At 47.5% G+C, this 25,038-nt stretch overlaps 1 protein-coding gene across 1 annotated transcript; it reads left to right on the forward strand.

The window, feature by feature from the left end:
• ETFA (electron transfer flavoprotein subunit alpha) lies at window positions 1–23,253 on the forward strand. The gene is made up of 13 exons (XM_056866038.1): window positions 1–106; window positions 2,664–2,716; window positions 3,973–4,116; window positions 6,565–6,646; window positions 6,739–6,821; window positions 7,164–7,263; window positions 9,259–9,369; window positions 10,317–10,418; window positions 11,461–11,529; window positions 12,016–12,098; window positions 17,178–17,243; window positions 20,445–20,525; window positions 23,211–23,253. The coding sequence occupies exons 1-13, from the start codon at window positions 1–3 to the stop codon at window positions 23,244–23,246; spliced, it is 1,116 nt and encodes a 371-aa protein (XP_056722016.1). The 3' UTR covers window positions 23,247–23,253.
• Window positions 23,254–25,038: the final 1,785 nt, after the last annotated feature.

Below are 25,038 nucleotides of genomic sequence, written 5' to 3' on the forward strand. Positions count from 1 at the left end.
ATGCGTGCTCGGTGGGTCTCCCGGAAGTCAGCCGGGGACGAGCGGGGGACCGGCGGCCGCCATGCTTCGGGGGCTTTTGAGAGCGCCGCGCCTGGGGCGGACAGCGGTGAGTGCCGCGGGGGGGGGGGAAAGAGAGCGAGAGAGAGAAATGGAGGGGGCGGGGCCAGCCTGCGCCCCGCCCCCAAGGCGGCCGCTTCACCCCCCCTGCAGAGTGGGCCGCCCGCCTGCCTGCCTGCCGAGTAGGGCAAAGGTCAGGCTGACCTCTCGGGCCTGCAAAAGTGGGCGCCTGGTCGCAAATGGGCTGATCTTGCACCGTGCAACTTTTGCATCCAAAGTTGGAAACCAGTTGTGTAGTATTGTGCATTGTACCAGGGGGCTGGACTAGATGACCTTGGAGGCCCCTTCCAACCTTTTGAACGCACACATGAAGCTGCCTTAGACCCCTGGTCCATCAAAGTCAGTATTGTCTACTCAGACTGGCAGTGCCTCTCCAGGGTCTCAGGCAGGGGTCTTTCGCATCACCTACTTGCCTGGTCCCTTCAACTGGAGATGCCGGGGATTGAACCTGCGGCCTTCTGCATGCCAGGCAGATGCTCTACCACTGAGCCACAGCCCCTCCAATGATTCTAATACTTCTTATTTATTGATTCATTCATGCATGCATGTATGAGAGCCACGGGGGTTATTTTATTGTATTTACAAGGTTTATATCTCGCCTTTCTGCCCCATCAGGGCCACCAAGGTGGTTCAAAACTGAAAACAGTGCAAAAACACATCGTTAAACAAAGTTAAAACCACAGCTGGTTTAAGGTTGGGATGTCGGAGACCTGGGTTTGAATCTCCACTCTGCCACGGAAGCTTGCTGGATGACCTTGCACCAGTCAGACATTCTCAGCTTAACCTACCTCACAGGGTTGTTGTGAGGATAAAAAGGGCAAAGGATGACGTAAGCTGCTTTGAGTCCCCATTGGTGAGAAAGGCAGGGTATAAATGAAGTAAATAAATACATACCCTGTTCTCCCCCCCACCCCACATGGAACGCAAACAACTTCCATCACTTTTCTCCTTGCGTCCTTTGTTATCCTCACAACAACCACCCTGTGAGATGATGCTAGGTTGAATGTGAGGTTACCCAGTGACCTTCCATGGCAGAGCAGGGATTCGAACCTGGGCCTTAAGTCTGATGCTCCAACTGCTATGCCACACCGGCACTCGTCTTTCGTGATTTGTATTGATTGATTTTGTATTGTTATATTGAATTCTGTGTTAATGCATGCAAAATGCAAGGGTATGATTTGGCGCATGCAGAGAGATGCGCAGTAGAGCCGGGATGGTATTTTGCTCCACTTTTTTTTTTGTCAGAGCAGAGTGTCAAAAGTCAGACACTTAAAAAAAAAAGGAAAATAATTTAATACATTTAGCCCACCACTATCTTGCTGTCATCTTTCTCAATAGATGTTGATCTTTATTTCTCCCAATGCCACGGGTGCATATCTTGCATAAAGCACAGTGCCATGCACAAATCATCATGGGGCGGCTTTTCTGTAGTGAGTAAGCTCCCCAGATTCAGAAGAGAGGATCTGAAGAATCCGCTGCGAACTGGTGGGGTAGCGTGGATGTGTTCTATAGACTTTCGGTGGATCTTTCACTGCCTTCCCCTTTTCTCAGTAGCCCCCTGGGATGCATGAAAGTGCATTGCCAGGGTTCATGGAGAAAAATCAAATGGATCATGGCGGTTGCAAGCTGGGGAATCAATGAGATCACCCCTCCTCCCTCTTCAATCAGCAGAACATCTGTAGGATATAACCATGGGTGAAGGATTCACTCTTGGCCCAATTTCCTTGTGGGGAAATACCGAACCTTTGGTTGTATTTGTTGGAAAACTGGCTATCGAGCTTCATTACGAATGCTTTGTGGAGGGTAAGATGGCCCCTGAATTTGTAAGCATGCACCACTGGTGATCTTTTTTTATCTGCTGTGTACACTTCTAGCAGAGTAAATTATCAACCACGGTGTATTGCTGATGATAATCAGGGGCCTTTGCAACGGGCGGTTGAGGAAAATGACCAGTTATGCTGCGCTTACTAGGCAGACTGTGTTTACGAACGGTTTGCCATTGCCAATGTGGTGCCTCTACTTTAAAGAACCCCCTCCCCAAAGCCCTGCAAAGATTTCCCATAGATTTCTATGCAGCTGAAAATTTTCCCACGCCTTCCCCATTAAATGCTGTGGTGGGAAATCTTGCGAGATTCTCCAGTCTGACATAGGCCTGTTATAGTCAATGGGAAATCTTTGTGGGGATCTAGGGGGTGGTTTTTCAAAGCAGAGGCACCAAATTGAGAGCCAGTATGGCATAGTGGTGTAGAGCAGTGGTTTGGAGCAGTGGACTCTAACCTGGAGAACCAGGTTTGATTCTCCACTCCTATACTTGAGCTGCGGACACTAATCTGGTGAACCAGGTTGGTTTCCCCACTCCTACACATAAGGCCAGCTGGGTAACCCTGGGCTAGTCACAGCTCTCTTTGAGCTCTCTCAGCCCCACCTACCTCACTGGGTGTCTGTTGTGGAGAGGGGAAGGGAAGGTGATTGTAAGCTCGTTTGATTCTTCCTTAAGTGGTAGAGAAAGTCGACATATAAAAACCAACTCTTCTTCAAATTTGCAGCATGGCTGCTGGTACCTCTCCTTACACGAACCCCCAAGTTTGGGAACGATTGGGTCAGGGGATCCAATTATATTGGCCCCAAATTGGGCCATCCAGCTCAGGCTGGCGGAGAATCTGCTGTTCCAGAAAAGATGCCACTTAACCACACAACCGCCACACAGACAATGACGGTCTTATGTGAGTTCATCCTCCCCACCGAGCGCTAGATTGACTTTTAAAAAATGTATTCCGCTCCCCCTGGAAACTTCAGCTCGACTCTTTCGTGAGTTCAGCGACAGGACTATAAATTGTAGTGCGCGTAGGCCCGTTGAAACCATAGCATGGATTTATTTGTCAAACGGCGACTGCAGGCCATAACTTTTAAGGAGAATGATGTCTGAAACATAATCAAAAATATGGTGTTTGATATATATTGGCAATAAGCAGTTTGTTACCGGTAATTCACTTCCAACGATTTTTAAAAACCTTAAATCATGCAAAGGAGTTTAATATACTTAAAATGGAATGGGAAGTATCGTCTTCTGGTCACAGTTACAACCTGTACCCTGGATCGTCTTTGCGTATGACAAACGACCTTGGACACCCTTCCTGGATGGAGACTGCTGGAGTCAGTGAGATCGCAATGTTGTATGTAAAGTTAATTGTGTAATGGATCCCCTGAAAGATGACACTTTTAAGAGTGTTGAGCAGGATTTAGCCATTTGTGCAAGATTGTCAGGGAAATATACTCAGCTGGGCAAGTATGCAGGCTTTGGAAGAGATCCAGACGTTCGTAGGAAATGTGGGGAGTAACTTCTTACTCCTGGGCTGACACTGGCCTTGAGTAACTGGTAAAAAGGGTTTGTTAGTTTTCATACCGTCAGGGTCGCAGCCGTGGCTCAGTGGTAGAGCATCTGTTTGGCATGCAGAAGGTCCCAGGTTCCGTCCCTGGCATCTCCATTTAAAGAGATTAGGCAAGTAGGTGATGGGAAAGACCTCTGCCTGAGACCCTGGAGAGCTGCCGCTGGTCTGAGTAGACAGTACTGACTTTGATGGACTAAGGGTCTGATTCAGTAGAAGGCAGCTTCATGTGTCCATGTGACTTATGGCGACCCCTTTGGGTTTTTCAAGGCAAGAGACATTCACAGGTGGTTTACCGTTGCACAAAAGTCTTCAGGTCATGACCGAAGATAAAATGAGGCATCGGTTTTGTGGCTGTGCCCACCCTACTATGTCAGAATTCCAAAGGCGTCCACAGGCTCAAAAAGATTGGGGACCCTCGATCAAACCTATAATAAACTGCCTTCCCTCTTTTTCCTGTTTCTTAAAGGTCTCGCTCAGGTTTCAGAGTACCCTGGTGATAGCCGAACATACAAACGACGCCCTGACGCCCATTACGTTAAACGCCGTCGCTGCGGCAAAGAGGGTCGGAGGTGAAGTATCTTGCTTGGTAGCCGGTGTCAACTGTGAAAAGGTAAAAAAATAAAATAAATGAAAATAAGCATCTGTATTTTGATATGGGGGGGGGAATTTGGGTGAACAGAGTAAGGGACGGGTAAATGCTCCTGTTCGTTCGTTTGTTCTAAATTTCAAAGGCTGCCCAAACCGTTTGACTCTTTGTTTGGAAGGGTGCGCGTAATGGGCTTTGCCAAGCAAGATCAGCCTTGTGATGGGCAGGCTGTTGGATCTTCGTCGCTCTGAGCTCTTGATATGTTCGGTCAGAAGCTGAATCATCTACCTCAGTGGTTGCCAGCCTTTTTTCACTTGTGCACCCCTTGGCAGCCCATTTCCATAAAATGTACCCCCCTCATATTACCAAAATGTTTGTAATTAGTATAGTTGCTGCTATTTCAAATGCCTTGTCCTGCCGTTATTCAGTTTTTTTCACGTACCCCCTAAATGTCTTTGTTCATACCCCCGGAGGTGCGTGTACCCACTCTAGCCCAAAAGTAAACTGACACCTAATTCATGCATTGCTGTCTTAATATGTTAATGTACGCTAAAACGCAAGAGAAATGCGTTGGGAATTGAGTCTCATGTTCGTAAACCTCTTATGCTTCCGGTGAAAAATGAAGTGAAATCCCGCCTGCAAAGATTAGTCTAGTACCGTGTTGGCGAACCTATGGCACGGGTGCCACTTCCGGCACGCGTAGCCCTTTCTGCCGGCACGCACGGTTCCTCCAAGCCGCTGGCCTTTCCGGCTCTGCCCCGCCCCAGATGGGGGAGGCTGTAGCCCAGGGGTGGGGAACCTCCGACATCATTGGCGGTGGCCCCCGGACTCTCCCACAGAAGCTGCCGCCATTGCCGCCGCTGGAGCGTGCGCGGCCGGCCAGGCGGGTGGGAGAGCGGGGAACAGAAGCCGGGCGCTCACACTCGGCATGGCCGGCGGCTTCTCCGGCGCCCTCTGGGCCTGTGTGGGCGGAGGGGCATGGCTGGTCGGTGGGTGCGAAGGAGGCGCCCTCTGCCCCACCCTGCTCGCCTCTCACAAGCCTGCCACCGCGGCCCACCGAGTGGCAAATCCAAGGCAAAACCTCCCATGCATAAATGGCCTCTTTCTTTTTCTGTCTCCCTCTGTCCTTTTCTTTCTCTCCCTTGCTCCATTTCTTTCTCCCTTTCTCTCTCTTTTTCTTTCTTTCTCTCTCTCCCTCCCTTCCTTCCCTTTCCCCCTCCCTTCCCTTCCTTCCTTCCTTCCTTCCTTCCTTCCTTCCTTCCTTCCTTCCTTCCTTCCTTCCTTCCTTCTTTCCCTCCAGCGGCTTCTCCGGCACCCTCTGGGTCTGTGCGGGCGGAGGGGAGTGCAGTCCTATTCCACCTTTGAAGTGCCCACAAGCTATCCTCCAAACACCTTTCCATTTGTCTTGATATGTAGAGAGAAAACACTAAGGAACTAGTTGCCAATCTCCAGGTACTAGCTGGAGATCTGCTATTACAGGTGATCTCCAACCAATAGAGATTAGTTCCCCTGGAAAAAATTGCCACTTTGGCAATTGGACTCTATGGCACTGAAGTCCTTCCCCAAACCCCGCCCTCCTCAGGCGCCACCCCAAAACCTCCCACTCATGGTGAAGAGGAACTTGGCAACCCTAGCCTCTCCCTCTGGGCCCCCTCTGGGGGTGGCATTCAGGTTAAATTGCCGCATTGGCACTCGGCGATAAATAAGTGGGTTTTTGGTTGCAGTTTGGGCACTCGGTCTCTAAAAGGTTCGCCATCACTGGTCTAGTAGAAATGGCTGATGGAATTGAGCGAGAGGACCCGAATCTTTCGTAGAGGCGTGACTGAAGTTTGAGTTTTTGGTTTGAGGTGAGGGTTCGGTTTTGGCCGCTTGGATGAGTAGAGTTTGAAGCCCAGCCGTTAAATTCTGAATTGGAAGTTGAGAGGGAAAGCTACAACCCAATTTTGCATAAATCTCAGTTGTCCCTAAATTCTCCCTTCTCCCCCTCCCACTTTTTAGCTTAAGTTCATCGAATCAGATTTGGAAGGGACCACCAGAGTCTAGTCCAACCCCCTGCACAATGCAGGAATTTCACAACACCCCCACTGACCCCTACTCCATGCCCAGAAGATGGCCAAGGTGCCCTTCCTCTCATGAACTGCCTATGGTCATAGAATCAGCATCGCTGACAGACGGCCATCTAGCCTCTGCTTAAAGCCCTCCAGGGAAGGAGAGCTCACCACCTCCCGAGGAAGCCTGTTCCACTGAGGAACCGCCCTAACTGTTAGAACATTCTTAATGTCTACACGGAAACTCTTTTGATTTAATTTCAACCCGTTGTTTCTAGTCCGACCTGGGGCAACAGAAAACAACTCGGCACCCTCCTCTATATGACAGCCCTTCAAGTACTTGAAGATGGGAGTGTGGGGTCTCCTTAGGAGTGGCATCCGTTCGCAGCGGACGTTCTTGTAACACAGTACACTTCTGCCGCAGGTAGCCCAGGACCTCTGCAAAGTGCAAGGAGTCTCCAAAGTCCTTCTCTCGCAGCACGATATCTACAAAGGATTGTTGCCTGGTGAGACTCGTCTCTTTGTCGGTTACTCAGCTTCTCGGCAGTCACGGCTGCGACCGAGTAAGGTGCCCTGACCAATATGTCTCGTTCCCCAGAGGAGCTGACTCCGCTGATCTTGGCGGCTCAGAAGCAGTTTAATTACACGCACATCTGCGCTGGAGCATCTGCCTTTGGGAAGGTGAGCAGATGTGAAATTCAGCGCCCCTAAAACTGGTGGCTGCAAAGAGAGTGAGCGTTCAGGGACTCAGATTTACCGGCTGCGGACAGATGTCTTGCTTTCCTGAAAGGTTATAGAAGCGTGCCACTTCTAAGTATTTAGAATCTGCCACTTGGATTCTGTGACTTTAATGGATTTCGTACAGGAGACATGTTCCCTGTGTTGGGTGGGATACCAACCCTTGTTTACACAGGGGCTTGTGTGTGTGTGGCAGTGGACGGGCGTTTTGACTTTCCCAGATTCCCTCTTCCAGTTGCTGCCCTTCAGACACAATTGACTTCTTTGTTTTTAAAAAACGTTTAGAGCCTTCTTCCTAGATTGGCGGCTAAGCTTGACGTGGCCCCCATTTCTGACATAATCGAGATTAAGTCACCCGACACGTTTGTGAGGACTATTTACGCAGGTGAGCGTTTTATGAGACCTCGCGGTTGTGGGAACCGGAACCGGAAAGGGGGAGGAAATGGCTTTTCGTATATATTTAGTTGCAAAGGGTCACCGTGTTGATCTGCGGTAGAACAACTAGGTTCTTAGAGGCCAACAAGATTTTCAGGGTGTCAGCTTGCGAGAGTCAAAGCTCCCCCTTATTAGATTCCAGAGGACGAAGAGAGCTTTGCCTCTTGAAAGCATACACCCTGAAAATCTTATTGGCCTCTAAGCTGCTCCCGAACTAGCTTATTTATTTCATATATTTATCTCCTCCACCTTTCAGCTTGTACAGTGAGCCCCCGAGATATCTAGTCTTTGAAATTAAAATGATCCAAACATAAAATTAAGCTCAGTTTCAATAAACTGCTATCAAAATATTTTTTTGGGGGGTGGGCACAGCAACAGTTGGACAGCTAAAAGAAACGAGGTCCTGTCTGAGGGGAGGGGCCGTGGCTCACCGGTAGAGCCTCTGCTTGGCATGCGGAAGGCCCCAGGTTCAATCCCCGGCATCTCCAGTTAATGGGACCAGGCAAGCAGGTGATGTGAAAGACCTCCGTCTGAGATCCTGGAGAGCCGCTGCCGGTCTGAATAGACAACACTGACTTTGATGGACTGAGGGTCTGATTCAGTAGAAGGCAGCTTCATGTGTTCATATGTTCAAGAACAGAAGGTTTTCAGAAGGCTTGCAGGGTCGGCGTCAAAGGTGTCGGCCAAGGGAGGACATACTGGAGCTTGGGGTCAGAGGCTGGACAGGCTCTCTCCCCGGCCGGTCTAACTTTGCCCAGAGACAGTTTGCGGAGGAAGGCCCTGTCCATTGACCTCTGAGCTCAGGCCGGTTGATGGAGTGGAAGCAGTTCTCTGGCACAATTAATATGATCATCCCCATGCACTGTAGGATTGCAGTCCAAAGTCCAGAGAAACCAGATAGAGCCTCTTAATTAACGGAATCTGCTGATGTTCGACCCCTGTATTGCGTTTCTGTTAATGTACTCCTGATAAGATTTTGCAAAACGTAATCCCTTCCCATAATTCTCTTTATTGAATATGGGTTACATTAGCTCTGATTGCTGCAATCCGCGGGGTTATTTTTCTTAGTTAGGGAGACGGTGATGTGATTATTTGTAATATTTAATTGACTTTCTCTAATTATTTTTCAGCCCTTGTTGTCTAGCCCTACCGTGCTTGTCTGATCCAGTAATTTAATTTCGGACATGAAAGCATTAGCTTCTGTTTCTTTACATTTGTTGCGGCGGAGTTTGCTTTTCCTTCCTTTGTCAATGTTCTGACTTCAGGGAGTGGTGGGTTTTTTGTTTTTTTTTACTTATGCAATAATTCCCCTTTTAGAATCATTTTGTTCTTTTATGTAATTGCTCACAAAGTTTCTTGTTTCTTCTTGGTTGTTTTCCCCACCCAGACTTGTAGTAAGAACCTACAAGCTAACAATTTTTCACAGTGAACTATCTGATAATGCAACAGCCCAGGGTTGAATTGGTTTACTTGCCAACGCATTGTATGCTTGGTTTTTCATCCTAAGCATGCTTACTTGGAAGTAAGCGCCACTGAAGTCTGGAGACTTGCACGAATTTGGGAGTCATTCTCTTAGTAGTGGTCGAACTCTTCGACTTGAGAAGGCGAACAAATGTAGAAGCAGAAACCTTTGCCGGCACGCTGAGTAATTTTTCCGACGCCAGAGAAGTGTCTGGCACCATTTGATCCTCAAAGGAGCTCAGGCTGGTAGTCCCCCCCCCCCATTTTTTCTTCACAACCGCCCTATGAAGTAGGATGGGCTGAATGGCGGCATGGGGATTTGGCCTCATAATCCAGCACTCTAGCTACTAAACAACTTGTAGCCTTTTAAAAGCGCCTATCCTAAATTGGCTTTTTTTTAGCATTGGCTGGACTGTCCTTTGTTAACGTCAGGAGTATATTGGCCTGTGTGGTGGTTCTCACAGGCATGTGATCCCTCTTGTAGGAAACGCCCTGTGCACCGTAAAGTGTGAAGAGAAGGTAAAGGTATTCTCGGTCCGAGGAACATCCTTTGAGGCAGCTTCCGTAAGTGGCGGTAGTGGAAGTTTAGAAAAAGGTGAGCGTTGGTTTACTCAAGTTGTATTTTGCTCAAGTTGACAAACGTTCTCGTTGAGACTCAATCTCAACGTTATCAGAAGAAGAAGAGTTGGTTTTTATATGCCAACTTTCTCTACCACTTAAGGGAGACTCAAACCGGCTTGCAATCCCCTTCCCTTCCCCTCCCCACAACAGACACCCTGGGAGGTAGGTAGGGCTGAGAGAGCTCTTAATAGAACTGTGACTTGCCCAAGGTAACCCAGCTGGCTTCGTGTGTAGGAGTGGGGAAAGAAATCCAGTTCACCAGATTAGCCTCCACTGCTCATGTGGAGGAGTGGGGAATCGAACCCGGTTCTCCAGATCAGACTCCACCGCTCCAAACCACCACTCTTAACCACTGCACCACACTGGCTACAGCACGCTGGCACAAGGATCTTCACGGTGAGACTGTGCATAAGCTGAGTGTAAGCACAAAAATGTTTTAATACAATGTTTTCATTTATAAAGGTGTCCTTTTAAGCAGAGCTTCTGCCTGAAGTGTTGAAGAGTTACTGTTAAGAGTTATGCATAACCTCCTGCCCTGACATGCTGCCGTTGGCTCCGCGTCCTGTGGCAGCCATCTGCGGCCACCACCCTGTATCAGAATTCCAAAGGCCCCCATGGGTCTCAAAAAAGTTGGGGAACCCTGGCCTGTATGTAAAGCTGAAGACAAAATGGAAACACTGGCTTTAAAAAAGCGGACTTATGGTCAAACCTTCTTCAGAATTGGGTGTATGGTTCATGTTTTTCTTCAAATGTAAATAAATATGAGTAAAATAGCTTGGTGGGGAGGAAGATGAAAAACTGCAAATCGAAATGAAAAGGGGGTCTTTGGCTACCCTAGGGCTCAGAGGTGATGGCTGTGTACGTTACAGAAACTCTACAGCAAATTTTGAATATCTTTATCATTATTATATATCGAAACAGTCTCCGCTCCTTCGCCGGTTGGCCAGTCTGAATGGATCGGGCAAACCCTAACAAAAAGTGATCGCCCGGAGTTGACTAGTGCAAAAGTCGTCATCTCAGGTGGTAAGTACGCAAGAACCACGGTGGAATTATTGGTAAACGTCCAGTGCATTATAATATTTAAAATATCTCGTCTATTATGCCTGACGATATTTGTTTCTTGTTTGTTTCGTAATGGATTGTTGGAGTCCGGGAAGCATGAAAGAATCTACTTTGTCTAAGTAGTGTGTACCTGATAAATAATTACAATAATTTAATTTTACTTACTTATAGACCACTTATCTTGCTGAAGCGGAAGGTGGATAACGAAATTAGAGGGGGAAAAGAATGCAATAAAGAAAAACAGGATCAGACGTATCATAAACGAATGCCAGCGTTTGATTTTTTAAGACACCTGGCAAGCTTAAAATAATGCAAATTTCCTATAAGTTCTGCTTTTAAAATTTCTGCACTTGGTACTGTCATATAGGGCTGGTCCTAACCCCTGCGGGTTTAGCTCACAGAACCGAGCTTTCCTGCCCCTTTCTTCTGGCTATTATCCCTTCTCCCCAAAACTTGATCTTGAAGATTGGGGGTACCCCCTCCTGGAAGGGTAGCATGGGGCGTCACGATGGGGCTTCCAACCAAAGAGGGCATCTGGTAGAAATCTGACATTTCTTCCCACCCCTCACCAGCAGAAGTCCCTTTTGCTTGGGGTGTTCAAGACACAAATCTGATTTATCGCCTGTAACTGTTGCAAGATAATCAAGTGGGCAATTCTGGGCAGTTCTCTGCTTTCTCACTTGGAGGCCTCTTAAGCCAGGAAGGGGGTTGGCATTGGCCGAGCGCTAATTTGTAAGTGTTACACTGATGACACATGAAGGAGGGAGGGTAGGAACAAGTAGCCTTTGTCACATTTGCCGAAGAAGCAATCTCGTTCTTCACAAAGCAGTGTAAACAAACGATTATTTCGGATCCACCGAAGTGGGCCCGTGCGGTATCAAATGTTTTGTTTGGAGTATCTGCCTGTGTCTGTCAAAGCACAGAAGTTTGGAAGGGATGGGGGAGAAGGGAGCCGTGTGCAGCCGTGCCCGACATTGAATTTTCAACATGTTTTATCTTAAAGGGCGGGGCTTGAAGAGCGGAGACAATTTTAAATTGTTGTATGATCTCGCGGATCAACTGCACGCAGCAGGTAAACCATGTTTTTCCCCCCTCTTACTGGATTTCAGAATAATTATGGCATAAGTGTTGGTTATGATCCGGGGAGGGGGTTGCTGCCTCTCCCATAGGGCAGGGGGAAGGCGCTAAGGGGATTGAACAGATGGCTGGACTTCAGGCTGTGAAATTTGACTAAACGCCACCGTACTTTGTACAAGAGAGGCCTATAGCGGCTGACTTCTTTGAATTTAATCAAACTCCTTCACCTAAAATCTTGTTTAAGGCTTAAAATGCCTTAAGGCACCTGTGTAGTTTATTTTCCTGAACTTAAAATGTAGTAGCACCCCTTATCGGCAAATTTAAGCCAGTCATATTGAGGGGAGAATTACTCAGTGAATATAATTTCAAATATTTCCTGCTACGTAAACTTAACCATTAAGGGCAAAGCAAAGCTCTTTTGTGGAGCAAAGCATTGGTTTTCATTACTAGTATTTCTAAGGTGACCTTTTCTTGCTTTTAGTTGGAGCCTCTCGCGCAGCCGTCGATGCAGGCTTTGTCCCCAACGATATGCAGGTCGGACAGACGGGCAAAATCGTAGCACCCGTAAGTACTCGAGCTGTCTTTACAGAAGAGATGGGTTAAAAAAACAACAACAGTTTGAGCGCTTAAAAGAGGTATTCCTCGGACTTCCTCAACCTGGCGACGCGCCGTTCAGCAATTTAAATGGGGCGTTGCACTAAACCGTGGTTTGCAGCAGCCCAAGTTTTACAGTAGGAACCATAGAAATTTGGCAAACCCATTCCCCGGGGATGGACACAGCAGCGGCTGTATCTAGTTTCTCAAGTAGACATCCTAACAAACCGTGGCTTGCAGTCCTGCTATGCTCTGCGACTTCTGGTTTGCTGCTTGATCATAAACCACGGTTTGGTCAACTCGCATGTGATAGTTGAACCTTGGAGTTTGTGGTGAGCCGGTCCTGCCTTCTGATCAAAATCTGCCGACGGCCCTTTCTCCGAGCTTGGCTTTTCTGTCACATCTGTGCTGTTACGGAATGAGCTCCTTGTCTGTAACAGGGTCTGTTACTGTTAGATTTTAACTCCTCCCTCTTTCCCTCTCTCTAATTTTCTGTAAAAAAAATGAGGTAAAGGAGTTTCTTCCCATTGTATCTGAACAAGTGAGCTCACAAAAGTGCAGACCTGGCATAAGCGTCCGTAGTCTTTTAAGGTGCCACTGGACGTCTGTTTTGCGATGATAGACTAACTCAGCCACCCCAGTGGATTTCAGACAGGTGCTTTTCGGATGGTGCTTATGTTAGGATTTATCTGGGTTTGAGCTTTGTACGTGTGGGCTGTCGTTTAGTGTTTTAATTTTTTAATTAATGGATTGGATGAGATTGTGTTTCTCTGTATCGCTCGTGGACTTTTGGTTCTTAAAAGGAAAAGCGGGATATGAAATTGCAAGCAAAGTCTAGCCTGAGTAAATGTGTGTCAGCCTTAAGTTAGGCATCGCTGATAGTTGGAGAACTCCTTCCCCCCTCCTGTTTTGAAATGTTGACAGCTACACTGTTGGTGAACAACCTGTGTCTTCAGAAGGATGTGTTCTGGGCACCTCTCGCATTGGCATCTCTGCAAGCGCAAGCATGATAAGTTGGTGCGTTCTCTCACTCTCTCCATTCTGTTTGGGAATTTTACGATCAGGCTAGCAGATGAGGTTCTGCCAGAGCGGCTGGGTTTTGGGAGGAGCTGAGAAACCGTCCGAACGTTTATTTCCTCGGAACAGTCGGCGGCCGTTGAAAAGTAGCTTTCGAGCCACAAACTTTAAAAGGCTGTTTGTACGCAGCCGGGACTGGGATTTTTCAGACTCGTATTTTTCTTCGACTCGCTAAAAAGCCGAAGAAAGACCGGCGGCCCCCCTTTCATCCTGCATTATCCAGTGTGGCTTTTAACTCCGAGAGAACTATGTTCTCAAATGGATGCCCTGCTCCTCAGGGGTTGGCGCAGAAACATTAAATTGTACTAAAATATTCATATGAGAGTGCATTTAGCTGAAAGCAATTGATGCTTCGCTCCCGGGGGGCCAGAAAGAAATGCTGCGTGGCCCTGCTCTTAATCAGACACCCTACGCATGCTTCTTAAGAGCAGTCACGTGTCCCCGCAGATCAAAGCCCCATATAAGTTCTTAAAGGGAAAAGGGTTAGAAGGGGGATGAAGCCGTTTGACCCGGCGGGCCATTTAGCGGTGACAACCGCTCAAAGGTCTGGGATCTGAGTAGTTTCTAATAGAATTTTTGGAATACTTAAGGTCTATTATGGGTGTGAAAGCTGGACATTGAAGAAATCTGATAGGAAGAAAGTAGATTCCTTTGAAATGTGGTGTTGGAGGAGAGTATTATGGTTACCGTGGACTGCCCCCCAAAACCCCCAAATCAGTGGGTTATAGATCAAATCAAGCCTCAACTGACCTTAGAAGCTAAAATGACTAAACTGAGGCTATCGTATTTTGGTCACATTATGAGAAGACAAGAGTCATTGGAAAAGACAACTGTGCTAGGAAAAGTTGAGGGCAGCAGGAAAAGAGGAAGACCCAACAAGAGATGGATTGACTCAATAAAGGAAGCCACAGTCTTCAGTTTGCAAGACCTGAGCAAGGCTGTCAAAGATAGGACATTTTGGAGGACTTTCATTCATAGGGTCGTCAAGAGTCGGAAGTGACTTGACGGCACTGCACACACACACACACACACACACAAAGGCGTATTTTAAAAAAAAAACCCAAAATGGTAGCATTGCCCCTTTTTTTGTTTTTGGCAGTGACTCAATTCACAGCTGACTGATGCCCCCCCCCCCTTAGGGTTTTCAATGTGGTTTTGATCTCTCCGCCCCTCCCCAATTATGGCACCAGCCAAAACATTCTTGATCCTGTGCATCCAAGGATACTGGGGCCTGAACGGACTTGGGGTGGGGTGGGGGGGGAGCTTTCACGGCACAGAAACAACTTTATGTTGATGCAGGAGCAAAAGCCAAGCAGTGTTAACTATTCAATATTTTTGAAAAAACAAAACCTCATCTTATTATTATTAATTTTGTATGCCCCCTTCTCAGAGACTTAAGGCAGATTCATTGTAATTCAGGTGACCTTGGGCAAGTCACTATCTCTCAGTCTCGCCTACCTCACAGGGGTGTCTGTTGTGGGGAAGGGAAGGGGATTGTAAGCCAGTTTGAGTCTCCCTTAAGTGGTAGAGAAAGTCGGCATATAAAAACCAACTCTTCTTCTTTCCAACCCCCCCCCCTTACCTCCTCCCGCTTAGTCCGGACTCTCAACCCTGGCTCGAAAGAGAAGCTACAGCCATACAGCTGTCGGCATTACAAACCAGGCCTAACACGGCACTGCTTATTCTGGCTTGCTGGCTGGTCTCCAGCTGCACCTTAAAACAGCAGGGAGACTCAGCTCGTAGGTAAGGTGGCTGGTTGACAAAGAACAGTTTGCCGTCTCCTTCTCAGGCCTCCCTGCTGCAAACTGAGAGAATGGTGTGAGAGGGGTTGTGGGGGCCAGCGTGGTCCCGGAGGCACAGTAGATTAACCATGGGTGTCCGGCAGGCTACCGAAGTCTAAAAGGATCACTAGGGAGTAATTGGGCCCAGGTGGTTAGCTGACCTCCTGTAAGCGGTCTGTGCCGTGGTGGAATCAGTGGGAACCAGCTTCTTCCGAAAGCCAGGCTCTCTCGACCAGGTGTGCCTCGAATAGCTGAGCAACCTCGCCGTCAACCAAACCAAAAGCCAATAGAAGAATCTGAATCAAAATGGCAACCTCTCTACGACTATCATGCTGAGTTGTTTTCTGTTACCCCAGAAGGTCGGACCAGAACCAATGGGTTGAAATTAAATCGAAAGAGTTTCCATCTAGACATTAGGAAGAATTTTCTAAGAATTAGAGTGGTTCCTCAGTGGAACAGACTTCCTCGGGAGGTGGTGAGCTCTCCTTCCCTGGAGGTTTTTAAGCAGAGGCTAGATTGCCATCTGTCAGCAATGCTGATTCTATGAACTTAGGCAGATGATGAGAGGGAGGGCATCTTGGCCATCTTCTGGGCATGGAGTGTGGGTCACTGGGGGTGTGGGGGGGAGGTGGTTGTTGGTTTCCTGCATTGTGCAGGGGGTTGGACTAAATGACCCTGGTGGTCCCTTCCAAGACTCTATGATTCTATGAGTCTATTAAATATTCATGGTAACAGTAGTTGTAATTCGAAGTAACTATACCAAATGAAACATTGAGCACAAGCCACAATTAGTTTATGATTAATGTGTGTATAGCAAGTAAAAATCCTTCAGAATAGTAGAGAAATTTTATAGAAAGAATAGAGATGAAATACCAAGAGTAAGAAATGTTTAGCCCTACTTAAGGTACAACAAGATTTTCCCCTTTTTTAAAAAGACTATTCTTTGTATGAACATCGATAGACCAATAAGAGTACAATATAATCTAGATGTTTGAAAGAAACTTATAATTTCGTCTTCTTTTTTCCCATTTCTTTGTATATTATTTTGTGTTAAGGCTCGGAAGAGACAATTTTGTATTATATGTTCCCCCCCTTTTTTTACCATCTTTCTTCTTCTGTATCTTAAAAAACTTTATAATAAAAACAACAACAACCCCAAAAAACATGCACGTATAATGTGGCATCAAGTTGCAGCCAACGTACGGCTACCTCATAGGGTTTTCAAGGCAAGATACTAACAGAGGTGGTTTGCCATTGCCTTTCTCCGCATAGCGGCCCTAGAATTCCTTGGTGGTCGCCAATCCAAATACTGACATCTGCAGCTTAAGAGAAGTGCCTTTTGAGCCAATAAAGTGTGAAAGAACACACCATTTAACAAAGAGGTGGGAGTCATCGCCGTTGGATACGGCGGAGCCATTCTGCTAACTGCAGGGCTTCCCCCCCCCCTCATGGGAAAGGCTCACGTACCACCGTCAGTGGGATGGATCTTCTGATGCCAGCCCTTTATTAGATGGAGAGACTGGGGTGGATTGAGCCAACCTTCAAGTAGCTTTCCTCCAGCCTAAGGCACCTTTTCCAAAGGCAGGGACACTTAATTTTGAGGAAGTCTTCTTAGATTGGAGGAAGGCTTGAGCCAAAAGGAAAGAGGGAGGGGTATTAACATTTTAATGAAACAGTGTTTGCTCAGCAGAGTGACAGGACGGGGAAGGATCCACCCCCGCCATCTTTCATACTGTGAGGCAGCAAAATAGCCTCTGGGAAACAGATGGGGTGTGTTCTTAATTTGCAGACCTGGCTTGCTGAAAACCACCTCGCCCTCAAAACTTAACCTGCTTAAAAAAAATAGTTTTTAGTGTGCCAGAGAAATTAGAGCATCTGGATATTCCCCCCCCCCCCGTTACTTGATGTGCTCTAGTAAACCACAGTCTTTCCAACTCTGTCCTAAAACCAGTTGCCTCAATGTACAGATGCTGAACCAGAGATGTGCCTTCTAACGGAAAGTTGCAAACAGGCATTTCGGTACTGCCCTCTTGGCGTGACAGGCAGATTTTCTTGGATACGTGTACCTTAAGAGAGACTGTGTGACAGATGTTGGCTTTGGAACACAGATGTGTTTATGGCTGGGGGAGGGGGGGCTTGTGGGATTTGTCTACCATACACGCCGTTTCAGTTCCGTGATGTTCTGTTTCAGGAACTGTATATTGCGGTTGGGATATCGGGAGCGATCCAGCATCTAGCAGGAATGAAAGACAGCAAGGTAAGTTACCTGAATAGGTGAAAAGACTACAGCTACGTTCCTTTCGGACATGGCGTTAAGGAGAGACACTTCTCAGCCCTGGCCTGTTGCTAGGCTGACGTGCATACTTTCCATCTCATATTTAGGATTTTGTTTAAAAAGTAATTCTGTTTTCTTGTGATGTATGAATCCTGGCTTGTGGATTAATCACAGTTTAGGTCTCTCCCCCCCCCCCATGCCCCAAATAAAAAAAAACATCTAGGAATTGAACACATGAAGCTGCCTTATACTGAATCAGACCCTCGGTCCATCGAAGTCAATATGGTCTACTCAGACTGGCAGCGGCTCTCCAGGTCTCTCCCATCACCTCCTGCCTGCTCCTTTTAACTGGAGATGCCGGGGATTGAACCTGGGACCTTCTGCATGCCAAGCAGATGCTCTGCCACTGAGCCGCAGCCCCTTCCCTTGGCTTGAAATCCTAGTTAATGAGGGAGAAAACTCTGGTAGACCAGTGTGCCTGGTTCATATGCCACAGGGAACCAAAATTAGCAGCGAGCCAAATGCGTACCTGAGCGGACTTGGGGACAAACTGGGAAAATCCTTTTCCATAACTAAGGTTACATGTGACTTCTAATGCAGCCAACCTGGGAAGAAAGTGTGCTTATTGCTTAGAGAAGCTGACGGAGTGGTAAAAGCAGGGACAAGTCTTCCTTTTGGTGCATTTCCTGTCGTAAACATCTGGATGTGAAAATACTTACATGTCCGAAATGGCGTCTATCACAGGAGACCGAAACCATTTGTCAAAATATATATATATTAAATTTACAGCTTAAACTAAACAGCCCACATCAGAATGCTATACGGTAGTCTTATGTTCATATATTTCAGAACCTGACACATGAATTCATGCATAACAATGTGCAATTTGAATTATGGACTTGCTACTCCATAAAGTGAAAGACTCACTTGACGTCTCGGCATTTATTCATTCAAATGGAAACCTATTATAAAATGATGATAAAACTTTAAAGGGCTTAACTCGTTAGTAGCTGAGCCGGTTTCAGCAGGCATCTGAAAGAAAAATCACGGTTCCTGGACTGCTGCTGGAAGGCTGAATTAAAGCAGTTTAACGTTTTACTCAGGATTTTCCCCCCCTGCAACGGATCCCTGTTGAAACATGTCAGTGAGGAAGCAGCTTCGCCCGTACACAGCGTATGGAAGTCAGAACATGTTTTCTTTTCAGACACTGCAGGATTTGGGCCCCTTTCCGTATTTGCGGCCGCGCATACCGGGAGCCCGCAATGCTCCCGGTATGTGCAGTTGTCCTGTTGTGTGAATAGGGCAACAGGCATGCTTTCTATGCGTACACAGCATTGCTGCACACAAACAAGAATCCCAGGCGGACAGGGACTTGGACCAGGTGTTCTTTGTTGTGGAGGGAGGGTATAAGCCGAAAACATTACATTGATAGATTTGATAGCTCGATAGATGAGATCGATAGATAGAATGGATGGATGGATGATTAGACATAGGTAGATAGATGGATGATAGATGGATTGATGGATGGATAGATAGATGGATGATTAGACATAGATAGATCGATAGATCGATAGATCGATAGACGGACGATTAGACAGATGGATGGATGATTAGATAGGTAGATGGATTGATTTCCTGACTATGCTGGACCACTTTGGTTCTGCTTACCCATAACCACCTAAGCTAGTGACATCATCAGCGACAGAACCAGGTCAGTATTTTGCGCTATTCCAGACCCGTCGGAGTTTGGAAGCAGCCTTTTTAATTGCGAAAGAGACGTTGCTGCCGCTTCCTCTAACGTGATCAAGCATTTAAGCTTGCACGCTTCTTTACCAGAGTTGGCCCTTTGTTTTCCCGGCACGGCTGCTGTATTCATCCAAACAGGTCAGATTTATATAAAATGTTTTTGGAGAAACGCCTCACCCCCGTAACCATGGCAATTGTCTCCTGATCCCCCACCCCCCCAATACCACGAATTGTGCACGCTTAAGGATGTTTTCAAAAGCTTTCTACGAGTGAAATGTATAATTCATTTGCACTTTTAACAAGGTAGAAAACGGGGCTCCGTCAGGAACTGAACTTTCCTCGCATCTCTTCCTCTTGTAGAATGAGAAATTGATTTATTTTTTTTAATCTCAAAGAAGCATTATTCACTAAAATGATAATTTATGGCCTGTAATATTTACATGCTCATTGCATTCTTGTGGTTTTTAGCTTGGTATATAGATTGTTTTGGAGCAATGTCAATTTGGCTTAGATCTGGAGTAAGCAAGCTTTTAACTCCTCGCCAAGGCAAATTTTTCTTTCACCGACTGATTCAGTATAAGGAAGCATCATGTGTGACCCAAGATTGGCCTCGATCTGTCTCCTCTGCTGGCTTGTGTACTGTCAAACAGCACTGGGAGAGTAACGAGGAGATAATTAATAATAATAATAATAATAATAATAATAATAATAATAATAATAATAATAATAATATATAGCTTGCCCTGCCAAAGCAGTGCTGAGAGCTGTTTACAACAAAAATCAAACAAACCTTCAACAACACAGATAGTAACTAATAAAACACAATTACAACTCTAAAACACACTCTAGGAGAGCCAGCGTGGTGTAGTGGCTAAGAGCGGTAATTTGGAACTGTGGAGTCTGATCTGGAGAACCGGGTTTGATTCCCCACTCCTCCATGTGAGTGGTGGAGGCTAAACTGGTGAACTGGATTTGTTTCCCCACTCCTACGCACGAAGCCAGCTGGGTGACCTTGGGCGAGTCACAGCTCTCTCAGCCCAACCTACCTCACAGGGTGTCTGTTGTGGGGAGGGGAAGGGAAGGCGATTGTAAGCCGGTTTGATTTTTCCTTAAGTTGTAGAGAAGGTCGGGATATAAAAACCAACTCTTCTTCTTCTAAAATAACGGCGCGTTAGCATCAACTCCCCAATGCCGAACCGTCCAGCTTGTATTTCAGACAGCATGGGGGGTGGGGGAGACTGGGAAAAGATGCGGCTGCTCAAATTTGTTGCAGATTTCCTTTGCTTTTCATATTTCTCACCACAGGCTTCTGGGAAAGGGGGGGGGAAGAGAACTTGGCGACAGTGGAAGCCTCGGCCACGAGCCAAACCACGGTGCTTTTGTGGCTCGGGAGGGAGGCCCCGTCCCATGATTCATCCCGCTTTATTCCCTTTGCAGACCATAGTCGCCATCAACAAGGATCCGGAGGCCCCGATCTTTCAAGTCGCAGACTACGGGTTGGTGGCGGACCTATTTAAGGTGAGTTATCCCTCTGCCGCTTCGGGGCTTGACTGGAGCAGCCCTTCGCTGACTTCTCGCGGGCTGTCCCTTGACCACCTGGGGACAGCGTCCCAAGGCAGCGTTTGAGCAGAACCCAAGTCATCATCTTTCTTTTTTTTAAAAAGATTTTATTTTCCTTGTAAATAAACGTTTTCTCTACTTCTCCACACGAAGCCAGCTGGGTGACCTTGGGCTGGTCACAGTTCTCTCCAAACGCTCTCAGCCTCGCTGACCTCACAAGTTAGCTGTTGTGTGGCGGGGAAGGCGACTGTATGCTGGTTTGAGACTCCTTAAAGGTAGAAAAAAATCGGGGTATAAAAACCAATTCTTGTTCTGAGTAGTTTTCTGTTGCCCCAGGAGGTCGGACCGGAACCAACGGGTTGAAATTAAATCAAAAGTGTTTCCATCTAGACATTAGGAAGGATATTCTAACAGAGCAGTTCCTCAGTGGATCAGGCTTCCTCGGGAGGTGGTGAGCTCTCCTTTCCTGGAGATTTTTAAAGAAGAGGCTAGATGGCCATCTGTCAGCCATGCTGATTCCATGACCTTAGGCAGATCATGAGAGGGAGGGCATCTTGGCCATCTTCTGGGCATGGAGTAGGGTTCACTGGGGGTGTTGCGGGGAGGTAGTTGTGAATTTCCTGCATTGGGCAGGGGGTTGGACTAGATGACCCTGGTGACCCCTTCCAACTCTATGATTCTTCTTCGTACATTTTGTGCCACAGAAAAAGTACTGTGTTTTTAAGTACTATGTGCTTCCCTCATTGCTCTCCCCCCCTCCACCTTCTGAGGTTCTAGTAGCATGTGATCCGTGGGGCTGGGCATGAACGCCTGGCGTATCCACCGAGGAGCGACTGCAGAAACCCCTGCCAGCACTTAATGCCCTACCTCTGCTAATGCCTGCTGGCTTGGCGATAAACATGGGCCTTTTAATAAGGGTGGAGACAAAGCGACACTCGGAAGAAACAACATGTAGACAATTTCCTTAATAAATTTTGTACGACCCGCATTATTTCCACCTAATGGAAATGTAGCTCTGCTAAATAATTGAGTGGCTCTCTTCGCCGGCTCAGGGGTTGCGTCGGGGTTCGCTCCGAGCGTGGGCAGCCGGCCGCCCCTGGAAAGACAAGGTAACCGATCTTCTAACGCACGCCCCTCGCGGAGGGTTTCAGGTGTAGTTCAAACCCGCCAGCTGCCTTTCGTGCCCTTTAGAGGGCTAAGAAGAGCCGTGGCGTGGCACGGCCAGTGTTCTGTTAAGCGCCAGATTACCCAGAGGTGCCAAGTGGCTGGCACCAGCCCCTCTAACGGCGTCGCTTGGCTGAATCTGTTTTCCCCTCCTGCTTGCATGTAGTACGCTAGTAGTTCCTTTCCAAGACTGCAGCACTGAACAGCCGGCTCATTTAAGTTCATTCTTCTCAAACCCAGAGGGAACGGAAGCTGGATTTTTGGCTGCCCGCTGAAGGTACATAACAGAAAAAACATGTTTGCAGCTCAGATCCTAAGCCCGGCTTCTGCCTGTGCCCCTTTTTGTTTGTTTTGAAGGCGGTCTCCTGCTCCACGCTTTCCTCTGGCGCTGGGTACTTTGCAGCTCATGGAAAGATAATGTTCCAGAAGGACACATTTTGCCCAGAAGACCACTGTGTGCACCTTGGGCAGAGAAACCAGGTTTAGAAGAAGAAGAAGAGTTGTTTTTTATATCCCGCTTTACTCTACCTTTAAGGAGTCTCAAAGCGGCTTACAATCGCCTTCCCCTCCCCACAACTGATGCCCTGTGAGGTAGGTGGGGCTGAGAGTTCGGAGAGAACTGTGACTGGCCCAAGGTCACCCAGCAGGCTGCATGTGGAAGAGTGGAGAAACCAAACCAGTCCTCCAGATTAGAGTCCGCCGCTCACGTGGAGGAGTGGGGAATCAAGCCCGGTTCTCCAGATTAGCCTGCCGCTCTTAACCACCACACCGTGCTTAGGATCCAAGCCATTCTGTGCCATGAGTGCTGAATACAACATGCGTGCTTCTCTGTCGATTGTCAATATATAGATTTTAAACCCACTTAAAGGTTCGATTTCCCACTCCCCTACTTGAAGCCTGCTGGGTGACCTGCGAAGGTGAGGCAACGTCAGCGTGGTCGTTGAAGTCTCCCAGCACTATCAACCTGGGAAATTCCAAGGCCCAGCCATAGGGCTGCCAGCTCCGGCTTGGGAAGTACCTGGAGATTTTGGGGGTGGAGCCTGAGGGGGGCAGGGTTTGGAGAGCAGCCGTTTTCTCCAGGGGAACTGTTCTCTTATCACCTGGTCAGTTGTAATAGCAGGAGATTTCCTGCATTGTGCAGGGGATTGGACTAGGTAGCCCTGGTGGTCCCTTCCAACTCTATGATCCTGTGACCTCGGGCCGGTCACAGAACTCTCTCGGCCCACGCGGAGGCCGGCAGTGGCAAACCACCTCCGTACGTCTCTTGCCTTGAAAACCCTACCGGATCACCAGAAATCAGCTGTGTCTTTATGGCATTTCCCACCACCAAAGGTTTTTAGTTAAGTTCAGCCACGTAAATGGCAGGGTTTGGGTGTCCCAACTATTGTAGCTGATGAACTTTGATAAGACTTATATTCTAGCAGTGCAAACCTTTGGAGATAGAGAATTACCTGATTTTTTTAAAATAATGTTTTTCAGGTTGTTCCTGAGTTGACGGCAGCGTTGAAGAAGTGAAACCTTGCACCACCCTGCTTAGAGAAGACAATTAAACGCGCCTAAATTACCTTTTCCCCATCTAAAAAATAATAATAATTTGACAGTCCAGTGAATTGCCAAAAATGTATGTTTTGGATGCCTGAATGCTTACCGATTTGCCTTGTTTCGATTTCTGTTGGGCTACAAACTGTTTTCCTGGATATTTTTCTAATTCTGCAATAAATTATATACAGCTGGCATGATTTCACAATATTGCGTTGAGCACAGTCATTTGCCTACGTGACACAGCTTTTTAACGGTCATGACAGGGGTTTCTCTGGCTGGTAAGGGCTCTTTGGGGAAGATAAACTGATTTTGTGTTCTGGTCATGAGGTAGGGGTCACTGGAGTGTGTGTGTGTGGGGGAAAGTAGTTGTGAATTTCCTGCATTGTGCAGAGGGTTGGACTAGATGACCCTGGTGGTCCCTTCCAACTCTATCTAATTGTGGAACTCCCTGCCCCAGGATGTTGTGACGGCTGCCAACTTGGAAGGCTTGAAGAAGGGAGTGGACAGCTTCATGGAGGAGAGGACTATCCATGGCTACTAGTCAAAATGGATACTAGTCATGATGCATACTTATTCTCTCCAGGATCAGAGGAGCATGCCTGTTACATTAAGTGCTGTGGAACACAAGCAGGACAATCCTTGTTTGTGGGCTTCCTAGAGGCACCTGGCTGGCCAGTGTGTGGACAGACGGCTGGACTTGATAGGCCTTGGTCTGATCCAGCAGGGCCTTTCTTATGTTCTTATGTATTCTTATGTTCTGTGACAAATTCCCCCCCACTGGTAAGCTTACTGGGGAATATTAGTTTCCGGCTCCCGGGGGCTTACATCATTTATCTGAGCCTGCTGGGGCCGTGCTCGATTTATCGCAAGCCCCTCGTCAGCTTCCTTTAAGTTGACATGACTGTGCTGCATGTCTCCTTCTGCCCCCACCCAACCTTTCAACCATGTGGTTTCTTTTGTCTTCCTAAGCCTAACCACCACTGACAAGCTCTCTCTGAGGCTGCCGGCCCGGTTACAGCGACAGCGATTCTCTCTCGCCGATTATGTCGGCTGTCTAATCACATCACGGTCAGGTTTAGGCCTGCTAATAGGGTGGAGATTTGCAACTCCCGCGATGGGCAACGGCTCTGGGCCAATGGTCTCCTCTGCGTTACACACCCGGATCGTGACAGAGCAGGAGATACGGGCGCCAGGCTGTTAAATCCTAGCGGCTGCTCAGCAACTGTCGGTTTGAGAGGGAAGCGTCGAGATGGGCCTGTCTGCATCTCAGACTTTTCCCCAAGGACCCTCGAAGGAGCTCTGTGGGCCAGTTAACGGCAGCCTGTTGCTCCAAGTGGCTGCCGTCTTGCTGGAGGCGCTTTTAAGAAAGCTCTGGCATCAGGGGTGGATTTTTTAAATGGGAAACCGGGGAGAGCCAGCAGTTAAAATGATATTCTAGCAGGGATTCCGACTTTAATTGTTTTAAAAAAACAACCTAAACAGCAGACTTCGGTCGGATGCCGAGCCTGGTTGTGAAAATGGAAATGACTTTGAGCCGCAACTGGGTCACATGGATATGAGGGTGGACGGCAGTGCAAACAAGACAGGTAAATCTGAAGTTGCCAGCTAATAAGTCCACATAAGATTTTCCCCGCAAACACGACTGGAATCATAGAATCGCAGAGTGGGAAGGGACCACCAGGGTCATCTAGTCCAACCCCCTGCACAACGCAGGAAATTCACAACTAACTCCCCCACCCCACACACACACTCAGTGACCCCTACT

Source organism: Euleptes europaea, chromosome 20 (assembly GCF_029931775.1).
Source record: "Euleptes europaea isolate rEulEur1 chromosome 20, rEulEur1.hap1, whole genome shotgun sequence".
Taxonomy (NCBI): domain Eukaryota; kingdom Metazoa; phylum Chordata; class Lepidosauria; order Squamata; family Sphaerodactylidae; genus Euleptes; species Euleptes europaea.

What these genes read in the sequence shown, in the direction of transcription:
- ETFA (XM_056866038.1), top strand. Translation starts at nt 1, where the DNA reads ATGCGTGCTCGGTGGGTCTCCCGGAAGTCAGCCGGGGACGAGCGGGGG. An exon ending in GAGCATCTGCCTTTGGGAAG is followed by an intron (nt 6,822 to 7,163) that starts GTGAGCAGATGT and finishes AAAAACGTTTAG; the next exon opens with AGCCTTCTTCCTAGATTGGC. An exon ending in AAAAGTCGTCATCTCAGGTG is followed by an intron (nt 10,419 to 11,460) that starts GTAAGTACGCAA and finishes TTTATCTTAAAG; the next exon opens with GGCGGGGCTTGAAGAGCGGA.